General features: G+C 38.0%; 1 protein-coding gene across 1 annotated transcript in view; it reads right to left on the bottom strand.

The window, feature by feature from the left end:
* Positions 1–1939: 1939 nt before the first annotated feature.
* The window catches only part of LOC140246282 (pseudouridylate synthase PUS7L-like), a 113483-nt gene continuing 95547 nt past the window's right edge, over positions 1940–19875 (bottom strand). The window contains exons 4-7 of the mRNA XM_072325747.1: positions 11398–11520; positions 10442–10614; positions 7263–7446; positions 1940–3721 (exon numbers count right to left, since the gene is read on the bottom strand). Coding sequence (XP_072181848.1) covers positions 3158–3721; positions 7263–7446; positions 10442–10614; positions 11398–11520 — 1044 coding nt within the window. The 3' untranslated portion in view covers positions 1940–3157. The remainder of the gene's footprint in view (positions 3722–7262; positions 7447–10441; positions 10615–11397; positions 11521–19875) is intronic.

Raw genomic sequence — 19875 nt, forward strand, 5'->3', positions numbered from 1 at the left:
TGCAAGCTGTCAGCATGCCCTTGCAAATTTGACACCGAGTTAAATGCTTTCAAATGTCCTTCTCTTTATCTTTTTTTTTTTTTTTTGGCTTTTTTCTTAAAAAAAACAGAAGGGTATCTCAGCATCTGGTGTGAACTCAAATGATTGTGTAAGATTCATGATGCTTTGAGGATACCCCTATCAATTGCTGTTAATAAAATAGACACCTGATATATGCTTTGAATATGATGCATACTTTGAGACTCCTTTGTAAGCAAGTCTTCTTGTGCATGCTGTCAATGATACTGCATCAAAAGATGCAATGCGTATGGTCGAAAAAGAAAGATGGTGGAACCTGTAGTCTCATTGCTTAAACAATACAGCTGTATGTTCAGTGATGTTGGTATTTTCAAATGCAGTCAGTTAGTTAAAATTAATGTTTGAACTAATAGCAAGAGCAGTATACACTGTATTTGTCTCCAGACTAGACAGTGGATATGAATATGCAAATGAGTGAGCTGACCTCACAATTTTCCATTGATCGTGTACAAAAAATGAAAAATTAAATGTGTCTATTGTTGAAGTGTAAAACATGATGTTATTCCTAGTTGAATAACTTCAGAATAGTGATTAGTTAGATATATCAGGATTTGAGCCTCTGCATATTTGCGTTTGAATGAAAAACTGGAAATTTCACAATTTTATGTACAAACTATAAGGCAAGTTGTGAGGGTATGACATGCTCACTTTGCCATTTGCATATTTGTACTGACCGTTCAAGAACTGTTTTCTGAAAAAATAGCAAATATTCAAAATGTCATAACTTCCTTATTTTTCATCCGATTTCAATCAAAATTATACCATTGAACTCAAAAGATTTTACTCTTTCTTATCAGACTAACTTATATTTGGACTGGATTTCCCCTTTAAGCAAGTAAATACAAACAAGCAATCAGAATTTCTAGACTCATTGAATACTTCTGAATGAATTTATTCCGTATTTAAAAGTCAAGTTTACCTTATGTGCCTTTGACACATCTTTCTCTTGTGAGTTACACTAAAGCCAAGCAAAGGTAAATGTTTAATGTTAATGACAAATATCTGACATAACTGGTTTTAGCTCTTAAAGTAGGAACCAGTCCACAACAACTGACCAATACAACACATACATGTAAATGTTTCCATAGAGTGATGACACCCCATGAATACTATGCTTTTGTTTCTTGAAGACTAAATAGGAAAATACAATTTATACATGCATATTTAAAAAATACAATACTGACTTATTTTTTATGAGCTTAAAACAGAAAAATTACAGAAAGAAAATTAATCTTGTAGTCTTACTCTGGGTGCTTACACAAAGCGAAAAAAAAAAAAAGACACTGAAATGATAAACTACAAGCTCTCTAGTGTTCCATTAATTTAGTAACAAAATATTGTATCACAACAGATTGATTCCACTAATATGTAAATGCTTCCAGAGCCATGATAATACTGCCAAAACAATGCAAATTTGCTTCTTCCTGGTCTTCATGGTTACTTTTAACAATGTTTTGTTCATTAGGTATGACATGAAATCAACATGAAAATTTAATAATCCATCCTTTCATCTTCATCTGGGTGGGTACTGAAAGCAAAAGAGATTACATGTACATGATGAACTCGTGAATTCTTTCCCAGTTTATTAATACATCATAGCAACAGGAAATGGGGGAGGATCCAGGAATTCCGTAAAGGGGGACGCACCTTTACAAAATTAAAGGAGGGCGCACGCCCCCATTTTTTCTTTTTAGTTCTTTTGTTTTAACAAACATTAAAGAGGGGGCGCACCTGGCCCCCCTCTGGATCCGCCACTGGGAAATACATGACAGGAACACAGTGATGTGAAGATTACTTTGTCAGCGGAGAACCAGAAGGGCTTAATCACAATTTTTTTTTTTTTTTTTTTGGAGGGGGGGGGGGGGGTATTGAGTTAGGTATTATGCTGCAGAGTTTGATCTCCTCTACATCACGGTGTTATTTTTCAATTATTTTCATTTTCAGTAAAATGTTACAGATTAAAACCACAAGGATGCTTTTTTACCCTATGAGTCGGAACAATGCTTATAGATAAAGGTGCCTACCCACTTTTGATTAAATAAACTGTTTATTTCATGAAATTTGATTGTTTCGTTTTTATTTACGCTCAAATCTTAGAAGGCGATAATAGTGCCCTTCTTGTTCTCAACTGACATGTAAGTGATCCCAGAGAGTATGCTTACTAATGCTGTCAGAACACTACACATTTTTTTTTTTAACCTAGACTAAATGGTTACTTATTGCGATATCTCATTCTCCTTGCGTTCCCACAAAACGGACATGAAAATGAATATCTGTAAGCCATCTGTATCTTCATCTAAGTGTGTTATGAAAAGCCATTGCACGAAATGAAAGTGAAAGCAAAGAAGTAAATTTGTCTTTGATCAGGAGTACTTAATATAGAAGTCATTGCAACAAGGAAGAGATATACAGAAGTGTTTGAAATGATTTGCCTCTGTGATGGGAACAGAGTTAATGCTGTGACAACAACATTCCTCTCTCAATATGTGCACAGTGTTCAATGGGCTCCTAACGTATGGTGAAGTCTCGAGCAGTGTTGATTATCTAGGTAGTTTCACGACTGATCAGCCTGCATTTCCTCATACATAGATTAAATCTTGCACCAAGGTAACACTGTTCATTCTACCAGTTTGTAACATCCACCATACTTACTCAAATTCAAGAAATTCTTCCATCGAGATATTTTCATTGCAACTGATTGACAAATTGCCCTACATCAATGTAAATAAGCACTGAACCATACTATTTTACATTTGTCTGTATTAAATAGAATGATTCGAAATGCTACACAATAAATATCAAAGTTGTGTTCCTGCTTATATGGGTTGCAATTTGGCGGTTGAACACAGCTATCTGTTTATATATTGCAGACCCAACACAACTGCGCACATTTCATGAGCACAAAAGCATTACATGGAATATATTTCCTTCTTTTCTTTAAATGAATTCTCCTTGTGTTTAAATGAACACAGTTCCTGATTAAGCACGGCATGGTTGTTTAAAGTCTGAGAATGAACAGATAATTGGAAATATATGTAGCAATTTTGAAAAACAAAAATGAGGCAGCATGGACATGCTATCACCTCTTCATTAATTCTCTGAGAAGGACAGTAGCATAACATGATGCCGGCAAGTCAAAGGAGAGCTTTAAAGTCTTTTCCTTCTGTGATGTTCTCATCTTGCTATCAAGAGAAGGGTGAAGACAAGGCTCATTAGCAGCACTGCGGGAGTCTGTGCAACTCCCGCAGACAACATTATTATCACCCCTGCCGCTTTGGAGAGCAATGCTCCCTGGGGTGTCATTAGGTCTCCTTTTACCATGGTTGCCTGGCAACCAAGTCTGAGTTCCACATGTTTCTCCCTGGCCAGCATCATCTCCTTCGTCACTTGCGGCACACCCGCCCCATCCCCAGACCAGGTTTCTTAAGTGACTAACAAGCTTCCTGTAGCCCCCTGGGACGTTGAGTCTGAGGGATGGAAGCCTGAAGTTGCACTCCCCAAGACCTCCATCTCTCAACCTCCTCTGATATTCTTCTCCCACTGCGTGAGCTGGAAACTGTACGCTGTTGCCTGGCAGGGGGAGAACCACGTCGGTGATGGAAAAGCTGCCAGCCAGGATGTCTTTTTGGTTGACAACATGCACCTGTCGTGGTTAATAAAAAATTGGAATACGAACCAAAAGGGCAACAGTTATTCATCATATTTTAACAGCACAAGGATAATTGATATTGGCTATGAAGTGTGCTGTAAGTAAAGGCAAACTTATAATGAGCATAGATAGAGCAAACTCTGATACAATGAGCAAAATTCTTGAGGTCAAAAACACTTGAGAAAATGAAAGAGTATTTCGTTATGAAACTTCATTAAAGCGAGCATGAAATCCTTGGCCACAAAACCTTGTCATTATAGAAATGACCTCATAAATCCTGTCTCTGTAACAGATATCGTTTGACTACTCTCTCTGATTATATTATACATTATTGCTCAAGGACAAAGGAATAGTGACAATGATGATGGGGAGACAATGAGAGTGAGGGAGAGTAAGAAGATAGAGCAGGCCCATTCATGTATGAGCTATAGGTTTTTGCATCGCCATGAGAAAATCAACAGCTACATAATTTTGATTACATATGAGGTTAACTTTATCACATGATAAGAGGAAGAGATTAATTTTGGGGTACATGACAAATATGACCACTATTTAATAAAAAGCTTCAATATCCTTTGTGCTTACTGGATTTTCTTCAATATACACTGATATAAACCTATCTACAGTCAAACTCGGATACCTCGAATTCGTCGGGACTGAAGAAAATGGTTCGACGTACGCGAATTTCGAGGTACGCGTACGTCAAATTTTCTTCGACTTATCCGATGTTTATCGATGTTCGACGTTTATCGATGTTCAACATGGTGTCTGTCATAGTGCCTACTGATTCTTTGCATGCTTGTCAATTTGAATTGAATCAACTTTTATATGAATGAATTGAGTGAAAATCGGAAATGAAATCAAAATTTCAGAAATAAAGATTTTGGTGGCCCGATCGCGCCACAAAAAAAAAAAAAAAAAAAAAAAATCGGATGTTTGCCTTTACTTTTGAAAATGAACAGCGGTAACAATCGGCTACGTAAGATGCTAAAATAAATGTCAGGGGTTTGCGTTTGATTGTGGAAATGAATGACGGTAATATTCGACTCGGTATGATACTAAAATAAATGTCGGATGTTTGCTCATACTTTAGGAAATGAATAACGATAAGACTCAGCTCCGTATGGTGCTAAAACTAATGTTAGATATTTGATTTTGCGGTCGGAAATGAATAAGGAAAACATTCGGCTCCGGAAGACGCTGAAATAAATGTCGAATTTTTGCTATGATGTTCGGAAATGAAAAACAATAACATTCAACTCCGTACGATGGTTAAATAAATGTCGGATGTTTCCTTATACTTTCGGAAGTAAATAGCAATAGCATTCGGCTCCGGAAGATGCTAAAATAGATGTCAGATGATCGTTTTTATGTTCGGAAGAAAATAGCAGTAATATTCTGCTCCATCATGTCCATATGATGCTAAAATAACTGTCTGATGTTTGCTTTTAAATTTCGAAATGAATAACAGTAACATTCAGCTGCGTTTAATGGTAAAATTAATGTTTGATGTTTGCTTTGACGTTCGGAAAAGAGTAACAATAATATTCAACTCCTGACAATGATGAAATAAATGCTGGATGTTTGCTTTTACGTTCGAAAGTAAATTACAATAACATTTATTTCCGGAAGATGCTAAAATAAATGTCGAATGTTTGCTTTGATGTTCTGAAGTGAATAACAATAATATTCAACTCCGTACGCTGATAAAATAAATGCCGGATGTGTGCTTTTACGTTCGAAAGTAAATGTCAATAGCATTCAGCTCCGGAAGATGCTAAAATACATGTCGAATGATTGCTTTTACGTTTGGCATGTTTGGAAGTGAACAGCAGTAACATTCTGCCCCATACGATGATAAAAAAATATTGGATATTTGCTACGGTACATTTCGAAATAAATATCAGTAACATTCAGCTATACGTTTCATGGTCCAAAATGTCTGATGTCTGCCTTGACGTTCAAAAATGAAAAACAGTAACATTCGGCTCCGTGCGATGATAAAATAATATGTCAGATGATTCATTTCACTTTCGGAAGTGGACAGCAGTAACATTCGGCTCCGTTCGATAATGAAATATATGTCCGATGTTTGAAATGAATAACGGTAATATTCTGCTCCGTACGATGCAAAAATAGATAACAGATTGTTGCTTTAACATTTGGAAATGATTAATGGTATTAATCCGCTCAGTTAGATGCTAAAACAAATAGCGGATGTTTGCTTTCACGTTTGGAAATGGATTAGGATAGTATTCAGCTCCGTAACATTCTAAAATGAATGTCGGTTGTTTGCTTTTACATTTAAAAATGAATAAGGGTAACTTTCAGCTTTTTACAATGCTAAAACAAATGTCGGATGCTAACAAATGTCAGCAAATGCTCCCATTTTCTCATTTCAAACGTAAGTTTTGACGTCAATATAATGGGCATCAACTTTTTAAATAATCTCTACGCCTATTTGTCAAATCTTTAAACACAGAGTAAGATGATTGAATTTTCTATTCATTAGTTTTAGACATGGGCATCTGTATCACTTCAATAATGCTTAATATTAATTTGTCTATGTTTAGTGGGACCGATTTAGTTTTTCTAATTTTTTTCCTGATTTTTTTTTGTTACCAGATTTTACTTTCGACCACCAGAAAATAAAAATCAATGATAAAAATCAAAAGTTAGTGCGGAGCCCTGTGTATTCTATTCTTCATTGTGATCGGCCTATACTTCCAGATTTTCATAATCGCATTGCTGGAAAAAAAAAAGTTTCAGTGCTTGCGTTCTCGGGGAAGTAAGCTTCGTGAAAGGCAAAAAAAAAAAAAAATAGTTAAAAAAAAGGCACTACGAGGGAGATTGATGTTTTGACAGTGGAGCGTGATTAATGGCAAAGATATAACTGTCAACGTAAGTAGGTGCGCCCCGACGGTTGAGAAATCTACGCGCACGGTATGACTGTCTCCATCAAAAATCAAAACACAGTGGTTAAAGAAAAGCAAATGATGGGGCAGCGCGTAGTGCTATCGTAAAGCACTCCATTGGCACGGGTGCTATGTGCATACCATGTACATGTGTTGGTAGGTGTTGGGGATTTTCCTTGTCAGCTGTGTATCAGGTATTTCTTCTTGGGCGCGATTGTTCTGGTCTCAGAATATTTACAATCGAGTGTGAAAACATTTGTGACATGTCTTCGCTGTCCACGCGCGCTTAGTCGGAGATGCTGAGTGATGTTTGCAATTTCGATTCGAGCAACATGCTGGGAAAAACAATAAGTTAATTAAGATCGGGACATTAGATTTCCCTTTGAGGTAACCGAACTTCGAGTTATCTTTTTCGAGCTACGCGAATTTTAATACATGGAAACTCCATCGGAACAATCGGGACTTTCATTTTGCCCCCGAGGTAAGTGATATTCGGCTTATCCGATGTCGAGGTATCCGAGTTTGACTGTATATCTCTCAGGCTATAGGGCCTGCAGTTGCTTGATGTGTGAGAATTTGGATTTATAGAGCAAGTTCTAAAGGTTTTGAGAGGCAATCACCTTGGTTTCAGAGTCTTCCTGCAGTACCAAATCCCCATCCTGAACCTGGTAACCATGGTGACCTATCCGCCACGAGGCCATCTGGTTCCACACCAGACTGCAGAAGGCGTGGATATACATCTGACGCATTTTGTAAGGGATGTTCATCAGGGCTTTGATGCATCCGTCATTCCCTGTTCCATGCCTGAAGCAGGCAAGTTCATAAAACGAGAACGGTTTGACAGAAAAGGATGTATGCTAGAACTAGAAATGTTGCTATGGCGACTGGTATGCCTCCACCATAATGCATGATTCTCCTAATAGGTCTATAGTACATGTGGACAATATATGATTACATTTTCACAAAATTGGCAAAATATCAAAATGACATGTTTGTCACAAATGTGTTGAATGTTCACCTTCCTTGACCTAGGTTTAATTGGATGAATGAGAGAGCATGTATTCGGGGATTTTAGGACTTTTACTTGACTTTGACCTTTTCATAGTTTATGCATTGAGTAATTTTCAAGGTATGGAGAAAAAGTGCAATTTCTGTATTGAATAATAAATTGTTACCATTTTCATCTGGCCTTTGACCCTTGACCTTTGACCCTAAAATTTACAAGAGAATCATTGTCAGGCAGAACATGCATAAACATGTACATGTACTAAGTTTCAAGATAACTTGAGCCACTTCCAAGATAAGAAGTGAAGTTCAGCGCTTTCACTTGATCTTTGACTTTTGACCTTTTTGGCAAAAAAAACAAAACAAAAAAAAAAACCAAAAAAAAAACTTTCCAGAGAATCTCTATTGGGTTAAACATTGCATACACCAAGTTTTAAAAGAAAATAATCCTCCAGGCATTGTATAAATATGAGTGAAATATTACCCTTGACCTTTGACCCCATGAACCCAAAATTCCCTAGATCATCACTGCTAGTCAGTACATGCATATACATGTATGCTATGTTCCATGAAGATACCTTGAACCATTTCCAAGATATGGAGAAAAAAGTGAAATTTTAACATTTCTACTTGACCTTTTGACCTTTGACCTCATGACCCCAAACTTTCACTAGAGAATCTCAATTGGGTAATACATGTATACACTATTAAAGTTTCAAGAAAATATCTTCAGGCATTGCATAGATATGGGGGAAATAGTGAAATTTTGAACATTTGACCTTGACCTTTTGACCTTTGACCTAGAGCATGGGTGCACCCAAAAGTTGATAGGCACAACTTCACCCCCTAATACACATACATGCAAAGTTTCATGAGAATACCTCAAAAAGTTACACTGTCCACAAAATTCATTATGGACGGACGGAAGGACGGACGGAAGAACGGTCGGAAGGACGGACAACCCGAAAACATAATGCCTCCGGCACCACTTCGTTTCACTGAAAAGTTTGGCATTGTTGTTAATTCCCTTCACTCAAATAAGAGGGCTATATATTGTAATACCAGATGAGAAAGCACAGATCGGCTATGCAGTCTCAACTAGAAATGTCGCTTTGGCGACTGGTATGCCTCCGCCATAATGCATGATTTTCCCAATAGGTCTAGATAGTAAATGTGGACAATGTGTGATTACATTTTCACAAAATTGGCAAAATATTGAAATAACAAATTTGTCACAAATGTGTTGAATGTTCACCTTCCTTGACCTAGGTTTAATTGGATGAATAGGAGAGCATGTATATAGGGATTTAAGGACTTTAACTTGACTTTGACCCATTCATACATTTAGGCATTGAGTAATTTTCAAGGTACAGGTGTGGAGAATTGGTGTGAATTTCTGAATTGAATAGTAAATTGTTACCATTTTCATCTGGCCCTTGACCCTAAAATTCATAAGATAATCACTATCAGGTAGAACATGCATAATATGTACTAAGTTTCAAGATAACTTGAGCCACTTCCAAGATATGGAGGAAAAAGTTAGTTCAGCACTTTCACTTGATCTTTGATCTTTTGACCTTTGAGGGAAAAAAAGAAGAAAAAAAAACTTTCCAGAGAATTTCTATTAGGTTACACATGCATACACCAAGTGTAAAAAAAAATAACCCTACGGGCATTGCATAAATATGAGGGAAATAGTAAAATTTTGAAGTGTTGCACTTGACCTTTGACCCCTGACCTTTGAACCCATGAACCCTACATTCTCTAGATAATCAATTCCAGTCAGTACATGTATATACTATGTTCAATGAAGATACCTTGAACAATTTTCCAAGGTACGGAGAAAAAAAAGAAGTTTTAATATTTTGACTTGACCTTTTGACCTTTGACCTTTGACCTCATGACCCAAACTTTCACCAGAGAATCTTAATTGGGTAATACATGTATACACTAAGTTTCAAGAAAATATCTTCAGGCATTCAATAGATATGGTGGAAATAGTGAAATTTTATGTATTTGACCCTGACCTTTTGACCTTTGACCTTTGACCTCATGACCCAAATTTCCACCATATCTATTGAATGCCTGAAGATATTTTCTTGAAACTTAGTGTATACATGTATTACCCAATTAAGATTCTCTGGTGAAAGTTTGGGTCATGAGGTCAAAGGTCAAAGGTCAAAAATATGCAAGAGTGAAAAACAAACCAGCACATCAGTCCTCAGAAGCCATGTGATTTTTACTTTATTAAAAGAGATGGAATTAAAAGTACTGGTTGAGATAAAGACTTCAGGTTTACACCTTCTTTTTTGTGAGAAAATAAGAAGCCTTTCATGACATATGAAAAAGCATACTTTCTTAGAGGAATTCAAAGTTTATTTGATGAGAATCGGTTTTTAAATGCCCGAGATATCCAAAACAAGAGATCCTAGCAACAGGTTGGACCCACCTTTTATTACGACCACTTTGTTCCAATTTTTGTTTATTTGGATATCTCAACCATTACAAAACTGATTTCATCAAATAATCTTTGACTCCTCTTGGCATTGTATGTTTTTTACTATTTAAAATAAGTGATTTCTAGGTATCTCGCAAAAAGTTAAAATCTGAATCCATCATCTCGATCAAAATTATACCATGATCCAACCAATTAAATGTGGTAATCTTGCTGGTTCCTACAAGTCATTATTTTGGGTATTAAATCTTATGATTATAGTTGCCAATGTTATTATTTTCTAGTAAAACGTCCTTTCATATAACTTAACTCCCCTTGGCGGCAGTTCTAAAATTGTACCTGTTGAGTGCTTTGAGGAGCAGACACTCCCTGGTTTTGTAAGATGGCATCAGTTTGAGGGCAGCCTTGGCGGATCCTGTAGACTGGTAGCAGCGCTTGGCTTGGTTGGTCGGACTGGACTGGTCTGCGCCCGGCCCATCATCTGGTGACAAGATCAAGCTAACTGCTTCGGCCTACAATATATGCATGGACAAAAAGGAGGATGCACATTACTTGACCCTTAAAGTGGTTTGTTCAACAATTGGCAAGTCTGCTGCCGTGCTTTCCTTGCCAGTTGGCACAGGTATCAAGAAACTAATTTATCAATACAGATGTAATTCAACGTCCCTAATCTCTAATGTGTCAAGATGCATGGCCTTCCCTGTTTTACTGCACACATAATGGCTGCACCAGAGGAGTCTTGCTTAATTCATAGAAGTCAAGTTTAAGAGATTACTGAATGCTAGTGAAAAAACAAACAAACAAACAAAAACTGGGCAGGTTAAAGGCATAGTTTACCATTTGCAGATATGAAACGAAAACCCAAAGTTAGTGCTTTAAAATGGTTCTAAAATGTGAGTTAGGGATAGAAACAACCTCTGTAAAAATTTGAATTGGTAAAATCAATGTTAAGTATTGTTATATATACAAAATGTGAACAATAGTTATTAAAATGTTTCCAGACTAAACAGTCCACAGAAACAGTTTATTGAGAAAAATACAGGCATCCCCTTATATTTCAGGCTTTATCACAAAAATTTTATATGATAGAATGTTTTGTGGTATAACAGACCGACAGAAACACATCTTGAAAAATTTTAAAATCACTGTTCCCAAAGGTAAAGAGGACCTTTAAATGAAGTGACAGTGATAATAGCTGATAAACAACTCCTTTGATTCTTCTGCAACCACATGGAACAGAACCAGAATGCATACAGATCAATTTGCATGAAATGTTAAAGTGCTCTTAATCTTACATATTTCTCTTGCAGCATGGCACGCCCTATATCTGCAGGAGAAATGGTAGTCATGGCTTTTGATGGATCTAATGTTGATGCCCCAAAACGCTGCTCTCCAAAATAGTTGATGAATCCTTTCTCCTGAAAAGAACAAACAGTAGAAGGAATGGGAGAGAGGTGAAACACTATCGCATATCATAAAAAAAAAAGGAGTATGAGAGGGTGGGCACACCAAACTGATCAAAATCACCATAATGTTGATATCAGCAGAAAACAGTAGACATTTAATTTCTGATTCATGGGCTACAGAGAATGAAGTCAAGAACACTAAAATTCTGTTTAAAAGTGATGAGGTAATAGTCTTTGAACTATAGAAACAATGTAAAAATGGGCTCTTATTTTCTCCGCTAACTTCTTGGTCATGGACATAATCAGCAACAGAATTGCAACATTACTCAGAGGTGATTTTTGCAATTTGGATAAAAGGGGTTACCAGTGTGAGTGGGTACATGAACATCATTCTTTAATGTTTTACATGACATCTCTGATTGAATGCAAGGATAAGGTTACACAATGAGACGGGTAGAATGGCAAGATAGACAACCAGTTAAACTAGACAATTGCCCTAGAGAGGACTAGAAATCTCTACTCCTGTCTATTTCCATTGTTGACAAAATGATTGATATGTGACATGATGATGTCATGTTTACCTTGGTTTCATCTGTGCCTCAGCTCTTCAATCTTCAGGTTTCATGACCTTATCATGAGGTGTGTCAGCCTTCACACATGAGAACTACTGAAGTTTGGGGATTTATCTGTATGCATTTTCATATTGCCGCTGATGACAAGGACTCGGACAGGACTAGGATTCCACATGTTCAACCTTTGTAACTATGTAGCAACTGATGAAAATTCTATTTGAAAAGTGCTGGCATCTCCCACAGCTTATCATGGCCCCAAAGTGATACATCTAGAATAAACCTTCATACAACATGCATGACCATCTAAAAGTCATAACAGCTTGATTTTATTTGCCATGTTCGATAATTGGGGCATGAATGCTTTTCTTGACAATTACACTTATAAAAGTGCAATTCCCGCAACTGCATTAAACTTCCATGCAAAGAATAACAGAACATTCTCATAGTAGTTCCACTCATCATTGCTCAAGACAGAATGTGTCTTTCACCATATCTGGATAAATCTTCATCCATGGGTCTGATGGTATGGTCCATTTTTCACTCAAACTTGAAACCTCTGGATGTGTATTCATTCAGAAAGGACATCTTGTCTGTTGTGCTGGCTTCATAAACACAACTAAAGGGATATCTGAAGAGCAGAGCCTCTCCTCATTCAGTGTAGGCCTATGTCAATTAACACACAACCAGAAGAAATGAAGCAACAACCTTAACTTGTACAGTTATACAAAAATGTTGACTGGGAATGCCTTTAAGAGTTGTGATATGGAGAAACTGCTCTCTTACCACTGAGAACAAGAAAAGTTGTTTTTCAAGGAAATGAGACAGGGGTCTTATTTAACCTGTTGAGGACTGGCTAATTTAACTATAACATGCATTTCCCATAGACCTCTGCCCGAGCATACTCGGGACTTGTCCTCAACGGGTGAAGGACATTCTCTATGTAGCATTCCTGAAACACACCCCCACAACCAAGCTCTATCTTGCTTAGGACAGCACCATGCCTTAGCTAACCATAGCCTTGCATCTTCTCATCAGGAAAAGATATCAACTGAGCAAAAGGCCACTATATAAAGTTGATTACCCTGGGTATAAACATGAGTGCCAGGTGTACAACAAAAACAGCACATCGTAATTGGGAAGTTCAGCCGTTTCTCAGAAGATTATACAGTACTGAACTTTTCTTGACACATTTGAGTCTGGCTACCCTAAGTCCTCTCCATGAAAAACAAAGCATAAAGCAGAACTCGGGTAGTACTGCCACAGCTCCCCTAAAAACAAAATTATGGCTAGTCTAAGACCAAAAAGAACTGGCTGGCATCCAAACTCAGCATTTCTAGACAGCACAATGAACGAAGGCATCAGTAAAACAAAGAATTCTCACACAACTGAAGATATGCCAGCAAAAGGCTGTTCACATCTCAGTTAATGTGAACAGAGTTTTCTCCACAAATTTTGGCCTGGGAAAGCACCTACCTGGACCAGATAATTTCAACCGAAGAGTCCTGGGGGAACTAGCTGAGATCATATCTATTCTTGCCATAATTTTTCAGTCCTCTGCCAACAGCAGCATAACACCATTTGACTGGAAACTGGACAATGTGACATCAGTTTTTAAGATATGCAAACAGTATGAACCCTCAAAACTGATATAGACCCGTCTCAATCCCCGATTCATGTCTGCTGCAAGGTACAGGAGCACGTCCTGACAAATGCAATCATGGATCCCATGGAAAACCATCAAATCCTGCATCACAAGAAAGATCATAGGAGATACAACTCAAGTTCTTCCACATGGCTGAGGGAAACAGACAGATATCCTAATATTGTGCTTTGCCAAAACTTTTGATCATGCCAATTCCACTCCCAGTTGATCAATTAGCTCCTGTATACCATGTCATTATTATAGGGATCCTCAATTGCTAAGATTTCCCTGAGGGCTGGTGGCAAGCAGTTGTGAACAGGGGTGCAAGATTGGACTTCCTGTTTCCTAGTCAGGGGTTCCACAGGGCAGCAGAGATATGAAATATTGACAGAGATAGGGTGGAGAGGACAGGATAGAGAACATTCTACTTGTTTGCAAAGACAAACTTTTTATTGATTCCTACCTTTAAAAGGTAATGTAGGTTTCTACTAATCATCACACTACCAGAAAACACACACAGGAAGTTATACCCCATCTTTCAACCATATGCATACTTCCTTCAGTAGATTGGTATACTATATACCATCGATTCTATGTAGTACACTATGTAATGAGTATTACACAGGCCACACACTAATATACTTGTAATGCCCACAAGATATGTGCCCTGTTCTGTTGATGTGTATGTGAAAGTCAAGCACTTTCACCCCATTTTCAAACTCCTTCAAGTGGACAAGGCCATAGACATTTTTGCTAGACGTTTTTGCGAATTGATGCCGACGCTTAAGTTAATGCACTGTTAACAGGGCGCATGGAGACATTTTTGTGTTGTTAAATTAGCGATCCAACTGTGATTCGCGAAATTCGCGAAAATTAAACCCTCTCGAAAATAACAGCTAATACAGTAAATAAGGGAAACAAAGACATTTTATTTTTAACAGGAAATCTACTAAATCATAGAATCTTATTTTGTGTTTTCAAAATCACCTTGCTACAGTTTGCCATAAACAGTCAGTTGATAGACCTACATGAATATGGTAAAATCTTCTTGCTTGCTATATATAATTAATTCTTGGAGTACCTGAGTTCATTAAATTTGAAACATTCTGTATGTTTTTCACCTCAGAACTGCATTTTTGCAATGTCCATCACTTCACCAAATTTGCATGTGCATACCATTACCACTCAACAAGAATATGCCAATTTCTGGAATTTTCACAGGTTTTGATAAAATATATGATGATAAGTGCACATTACATTCTTTGCAGAAATACATCAAATAGCTTACAGTTACACACCCAATTAAGGCAATATTAAATTTTGTCTTTGTATGTGAAGTGACAGGCCATGAATTCTGACCGAGTGAATCAATTTTAATATCAAGTTACTCTATGCATGACCTGTTGCATACAACATTTGATATGAGTCAAATGCAAGTAGAGCAGCATGGAGGTCATACGTTGTGATAAAGGGTTCCACTATCAGATTGATTACACCACCTGTGGTGTCATTGAAGAAAGTCTTAATCAGGATTTCCTCCGATTCAAAAAAAGTTGTTTCAAACCACTGCGCCATGTTAAAACATGTTGCATAAATCAAGGTCACTGCAACAATCTGCCTTGCTCGGGTACCTTGCACGGCTTGTCTCTGGGTCACGATGAGAAACAAAGTCATCAGGGCCATTGTAACAACAGAGACACAAGAAGTAGCAACAGCTAGCCAGTAGTGGGCAGCATCCCCAATGGACAAACTCTGGCCACCTTCCCAAAGGAGTTCAATGGCACTCACACTTCTGAAGATAAGGAGAGAATATACAAAGCAAGAGCAAAGCAGGAGGATCAAGTCATGTCCGTTAAAGAGACCGTCTGCAATGTAGGTGGCCTTTTTTGGACGGAATTTGAAGAAAAACTCTGAGGCACGCACATGGCAAATGAACATGACAATGAAAGGGATGGCAAGAGCTGTTTCACTGGCGAGCCTGATGGCATCTTTTCTTGAATCGGTTAGTCTGAGCAAAGGCAGCTCAAGAACAAAGTGGTTCCAAGTGACATAGGCTACTGCTGTAACACCGGATAATGACACAACAGCAAAGGAGTGACATTGGGTGGCAAATGATGCTTTAGTTGATTCTGAAAGGAGCTCAGTTACATCGTTCTCTCTTTTCCAAAAGGCAACCTTCAATTTTTTCCATATCTGGATAAAAAATGCATCTCTGTGCCTGTCATTCAGCCTCTCAAATATGGCTTTTTCTTCACTTGCAGCCAGTACAGATCTTGGCAACACAGTTGCCCACAACTGCAAATAAATTGCAGCGCAAATAATTACATACTCCACATTAAAGGTGGGGGCTAGCCTTCGAGCAAAGGTAAAAAACTCGAAGCACGTGACATTGATACAATGAAATGATTGAGAGTGTCTTCTTGGTTCGATATGCAAGTAGTGACCTAAAGGTGTGGCAAGCCACCACACAGCAATTGAAAGGAATACTGGATATGTTTGACCAAGATATACACTGAACACAGTTTTATCAGTAAAAACTGCCTGATAGTGGTATTTCATTAAGCGGAAACAAACCACTATGCCTGCAAAGAAACAGAGATCTACAATCATACCTGTAATCAAGATATCCTTTTCTGAGTTTTCCTGATAGCTGCAAAGGCCCTTGTACACTACATCTATTGCAAGACTACAAAGTGACAAAATACTGAACACCTGAAACACACACAGCACTGATTTATGTCTTGGGACAAACAAACACTGGGCAATGTTTCTTCGAGCAGAGTCCTCTGCTCTGAGCTGTTCAGTCTCAGGGGTAGGCAGATTTGGCAAAGACATCTTTGAAGAATGGTAAGATTCTTGTGAGGAATCCGTCAGCAGAGATTCCCCCTGTTCCCGCGGACCCAAGGAATTGACACTCCTCCTTTGGACAGCCTTTGGAGAACTGCTAGCATGACTGTCTGGTGTTTGGCATTGCTGTGTGAGAGGTTCTACAGGCAAGGACCCTGGACTTAGTATATTCTTCAAAGCACTGTCCTCAGATGGACTGTGGCAGTCCAAACCACTGGACCTTTCAGAGGAATGGGAAAGGAAAGACCTACTGGAACATCTTCCGGACATCTCTGAACTTGCGGGCAGCATAACGTCATTTTGTTCCACTGTAGCACTAGCACTAAGTTCTGAAGGCATCTGATATTGACTTTCCTCAGAAGTGGCAGCATTTCTACTTGTTCCTGTGAGAGCCTGTCTCAGATTCCTTGAGGACATTCCTTCACTGTTGTCGATGTGACACTGTAATGCCCTTGCACAGTGCCGACATTCAAGTGGCCACAAGATGGCCTGTTCTCCATGCAGATCTGATTTGTTGCGATAAAACCAAATGGCGAGTGTCACAGCCAAGATCACATGTGAAAGCAGATTCACTCTTATCACGTAAAAGACATACTTCTGTCCATCGTCTTGAGCAAGGTATGGCATAAATGAGATACACACTCCCATTGTAGACATAAAGCAAAGCAGGATTGCACTCTTATATTGGTAACTGTTGATCACTACCTTACTCTCAGCCATGGCTTGGAGGAACTGTGTCTCTAAAGGAAATCAGATTGAACACTTTGAAGTTGTTGTCACCTTGGTCTGGGCTACAATAGCTGCTGAAAATCATCAAATAATTTGCTTAAATAAGACATTCTCATCAGGAGCAAATTCTATGAGAACTGGACAAAGAAGACTTCACACGTCTCAAGTTTCAGTGTTATAATCTCAATGCTTGGTGACATGCCGTCATGGCATGACTCTACACATCGTCAAAGGGTGACAAGCTGAAATTAAAGTAGACTTTCACTTCTAGCTATCTCTGTGGAATATTTGCGTAAGCTGAGAATGCATTGGTCATGACTTTTAATAAGTTTGTTGCAGTTTATGTACTACTCCTGTCATTAACCGCTATGATTGACATTTATACAAAAGGTTGAGTGCACTTGAGTACTGTTTCAAGAGACATTACCACTTCTCCATAATCTAGCCACAATGAAGGATGCTTTAATATACTACTTGTACTCCTTTCCTAGTATTTCATGCTGTCGTATATTGGGATTGGGATCTTATTTTTAAGGTACATCAAATAAATACATGTAGCTTATGACATGCAGGTAATATATTTCAAAATCATCAAAGTGTGTTTTATTTGAGATGTCTCTTGTGGTATGTCCTCTCACTCCACGTGTCAAAACCAGAGTCTCTTAAATCTTACAATTCACAAGATACAGCACATACAGTTCGACCTCAATTACGCAGCCTCCTTTTATCCAGAAATCTCTACTATACGGACGCGTTCATGCAGTGAAGGACTTTTTTTTTCATCCAAAATTGAGAAAAAACAGTGACTTTAAACTCAATTAAAATTTCTACAAAACTCACACAATTTACCTACAATATCCACAACAGAACTAACATAAATTCTCAACACATTATCATCGTAAAAGTAAGCAGTCATGATCTATAAATTCACCATAAGAGCATGGATGGAAAACTTGTAAATCACGGCGCAGTTTTGCAGGGTATGCTACCTGCCTAGCTGCCAGTGCACTGGGGCGGCAGATTGGATGGCAGCTATATGCATTAACATTGAGTCTCCCATATCCGGCCAATTCACTTATCCGGATGAGCATTGGTCCCGATATGGCCGGATAATCGAGGTCGAACTGTATAAAGTGTACAAAAAGTTTTTGGTAAACATACTATGAGGGTGAATGGGGTGGAGTCTTCATACTTGAGTAAGGTTTTCAATTGGGTAAAACCGTGATTGTCACAGAAATAAAGGTGGGACTAGTTTTGGAGTGGTTTATAGACTCTACATCAATTCTGGGTAATCAATGGGGGCCTACATTTTAGATGTCGGCTGGATGTTGTCTGATACTGTAGGGTAGGACTGACACTATTCCAAAATTCTAGGGTACAATTGAGAGATGAAAGAGGTCATTGACTTATTGGAGATGGGGAGGTAGAAGTAGGTAGAGGTAAATGACTAGCTGGATAGGTCGAGAGAAAGATCTGGGCCCCGTTGCTAGAAACTTTGCGTTTAAACGCAACTTGCAACTGATTGTCACTGGCCAGTCAAAATCTTTGTTGCATGCATGTCTTCTTAATAGGGCAGACCCTGAGACAATCAGAATGGTTGTTTCAAAATTAGCAATTATTTGCAATTGATTGCAACTTTCTTGCAATGGGGCCCTGGTCCTCATAGTGAATGGAATTCAAGTATAATTAGGCCCTACACAAAAACGCTGTTATAGCCATTCTGCTTTACAAGAAAAAAGGAACAAAAATATGACTGCAATGTTGAAAATTAATCAAATGAATATGAATTCATAGCTATGGAACTAATCCCTTTTAAATTGTGCACTTTGTGTGACTTCATGATCTACATTGTATACACAAATGCATACCCTTGCCGGCACACAAGCACAAACACACACACACACACACACACACACACACACACTAAACCCATACTCTGCTTTACATTATGTAAAGTCTAAGAAAGATAGACAAGAATTCACAATAAAGCACTTAGGAAACATTGGATCAGATTCTCTCAAAGAAATAGTGTATAATTTTAGCCCTTTCCGAGCACACATCAATTTACGTATATCACTGAGGCAAACAAAACAAAGCCATTTGAGGGCATCACAACTCATCAACTAGGGCTAACACAGCACTAGAAGATTTTTTTACCAGAACATTTTGCACTTATCATACTCAAAAACTCTTCTCATGTGACAGATAACCAAGTCAATTGACCACAAAAACTAACTCTTTTAGTGGAAAATTTTGTGGAAGTTATTTTTTACACTTTATTTATATTGTAGTTAGATGAATTTGGCATGTCTTTATTCCATGGAATCAAAATTTAAAACAGGATTACATATAATAGGCAATAAATTTGCAAGCTCCCTTGTCACACTAGTTTGATCATGTTGGGTGATATGCACAAAACTTCCAAACGACAAAAAATGTCCACTTTTCCCAGCCAGTAATTGAAAAAAAAAAATTAAAATCAGTTTTCAAGATAGGGACACAGTATGAACCCTGGAACTATACGTAAAGACCCGTCTCAATCCCCAATTCATGTCTGCTGCAACGTACAGGAGCACG

This window comes from Diadema setosum, chromosome 2, assembly GCF_964275005.1.
Source record: "Diadema setosum chromosome 2, eeDiaSeto1, whole genome shotgun sequence".
NCBI classification, from domain to species: Eukaryota; Metazoa; Echinodermata; class Echinoidea; order Diadematoida; family Diadematidae; genus Diadema; species Diadema setosum.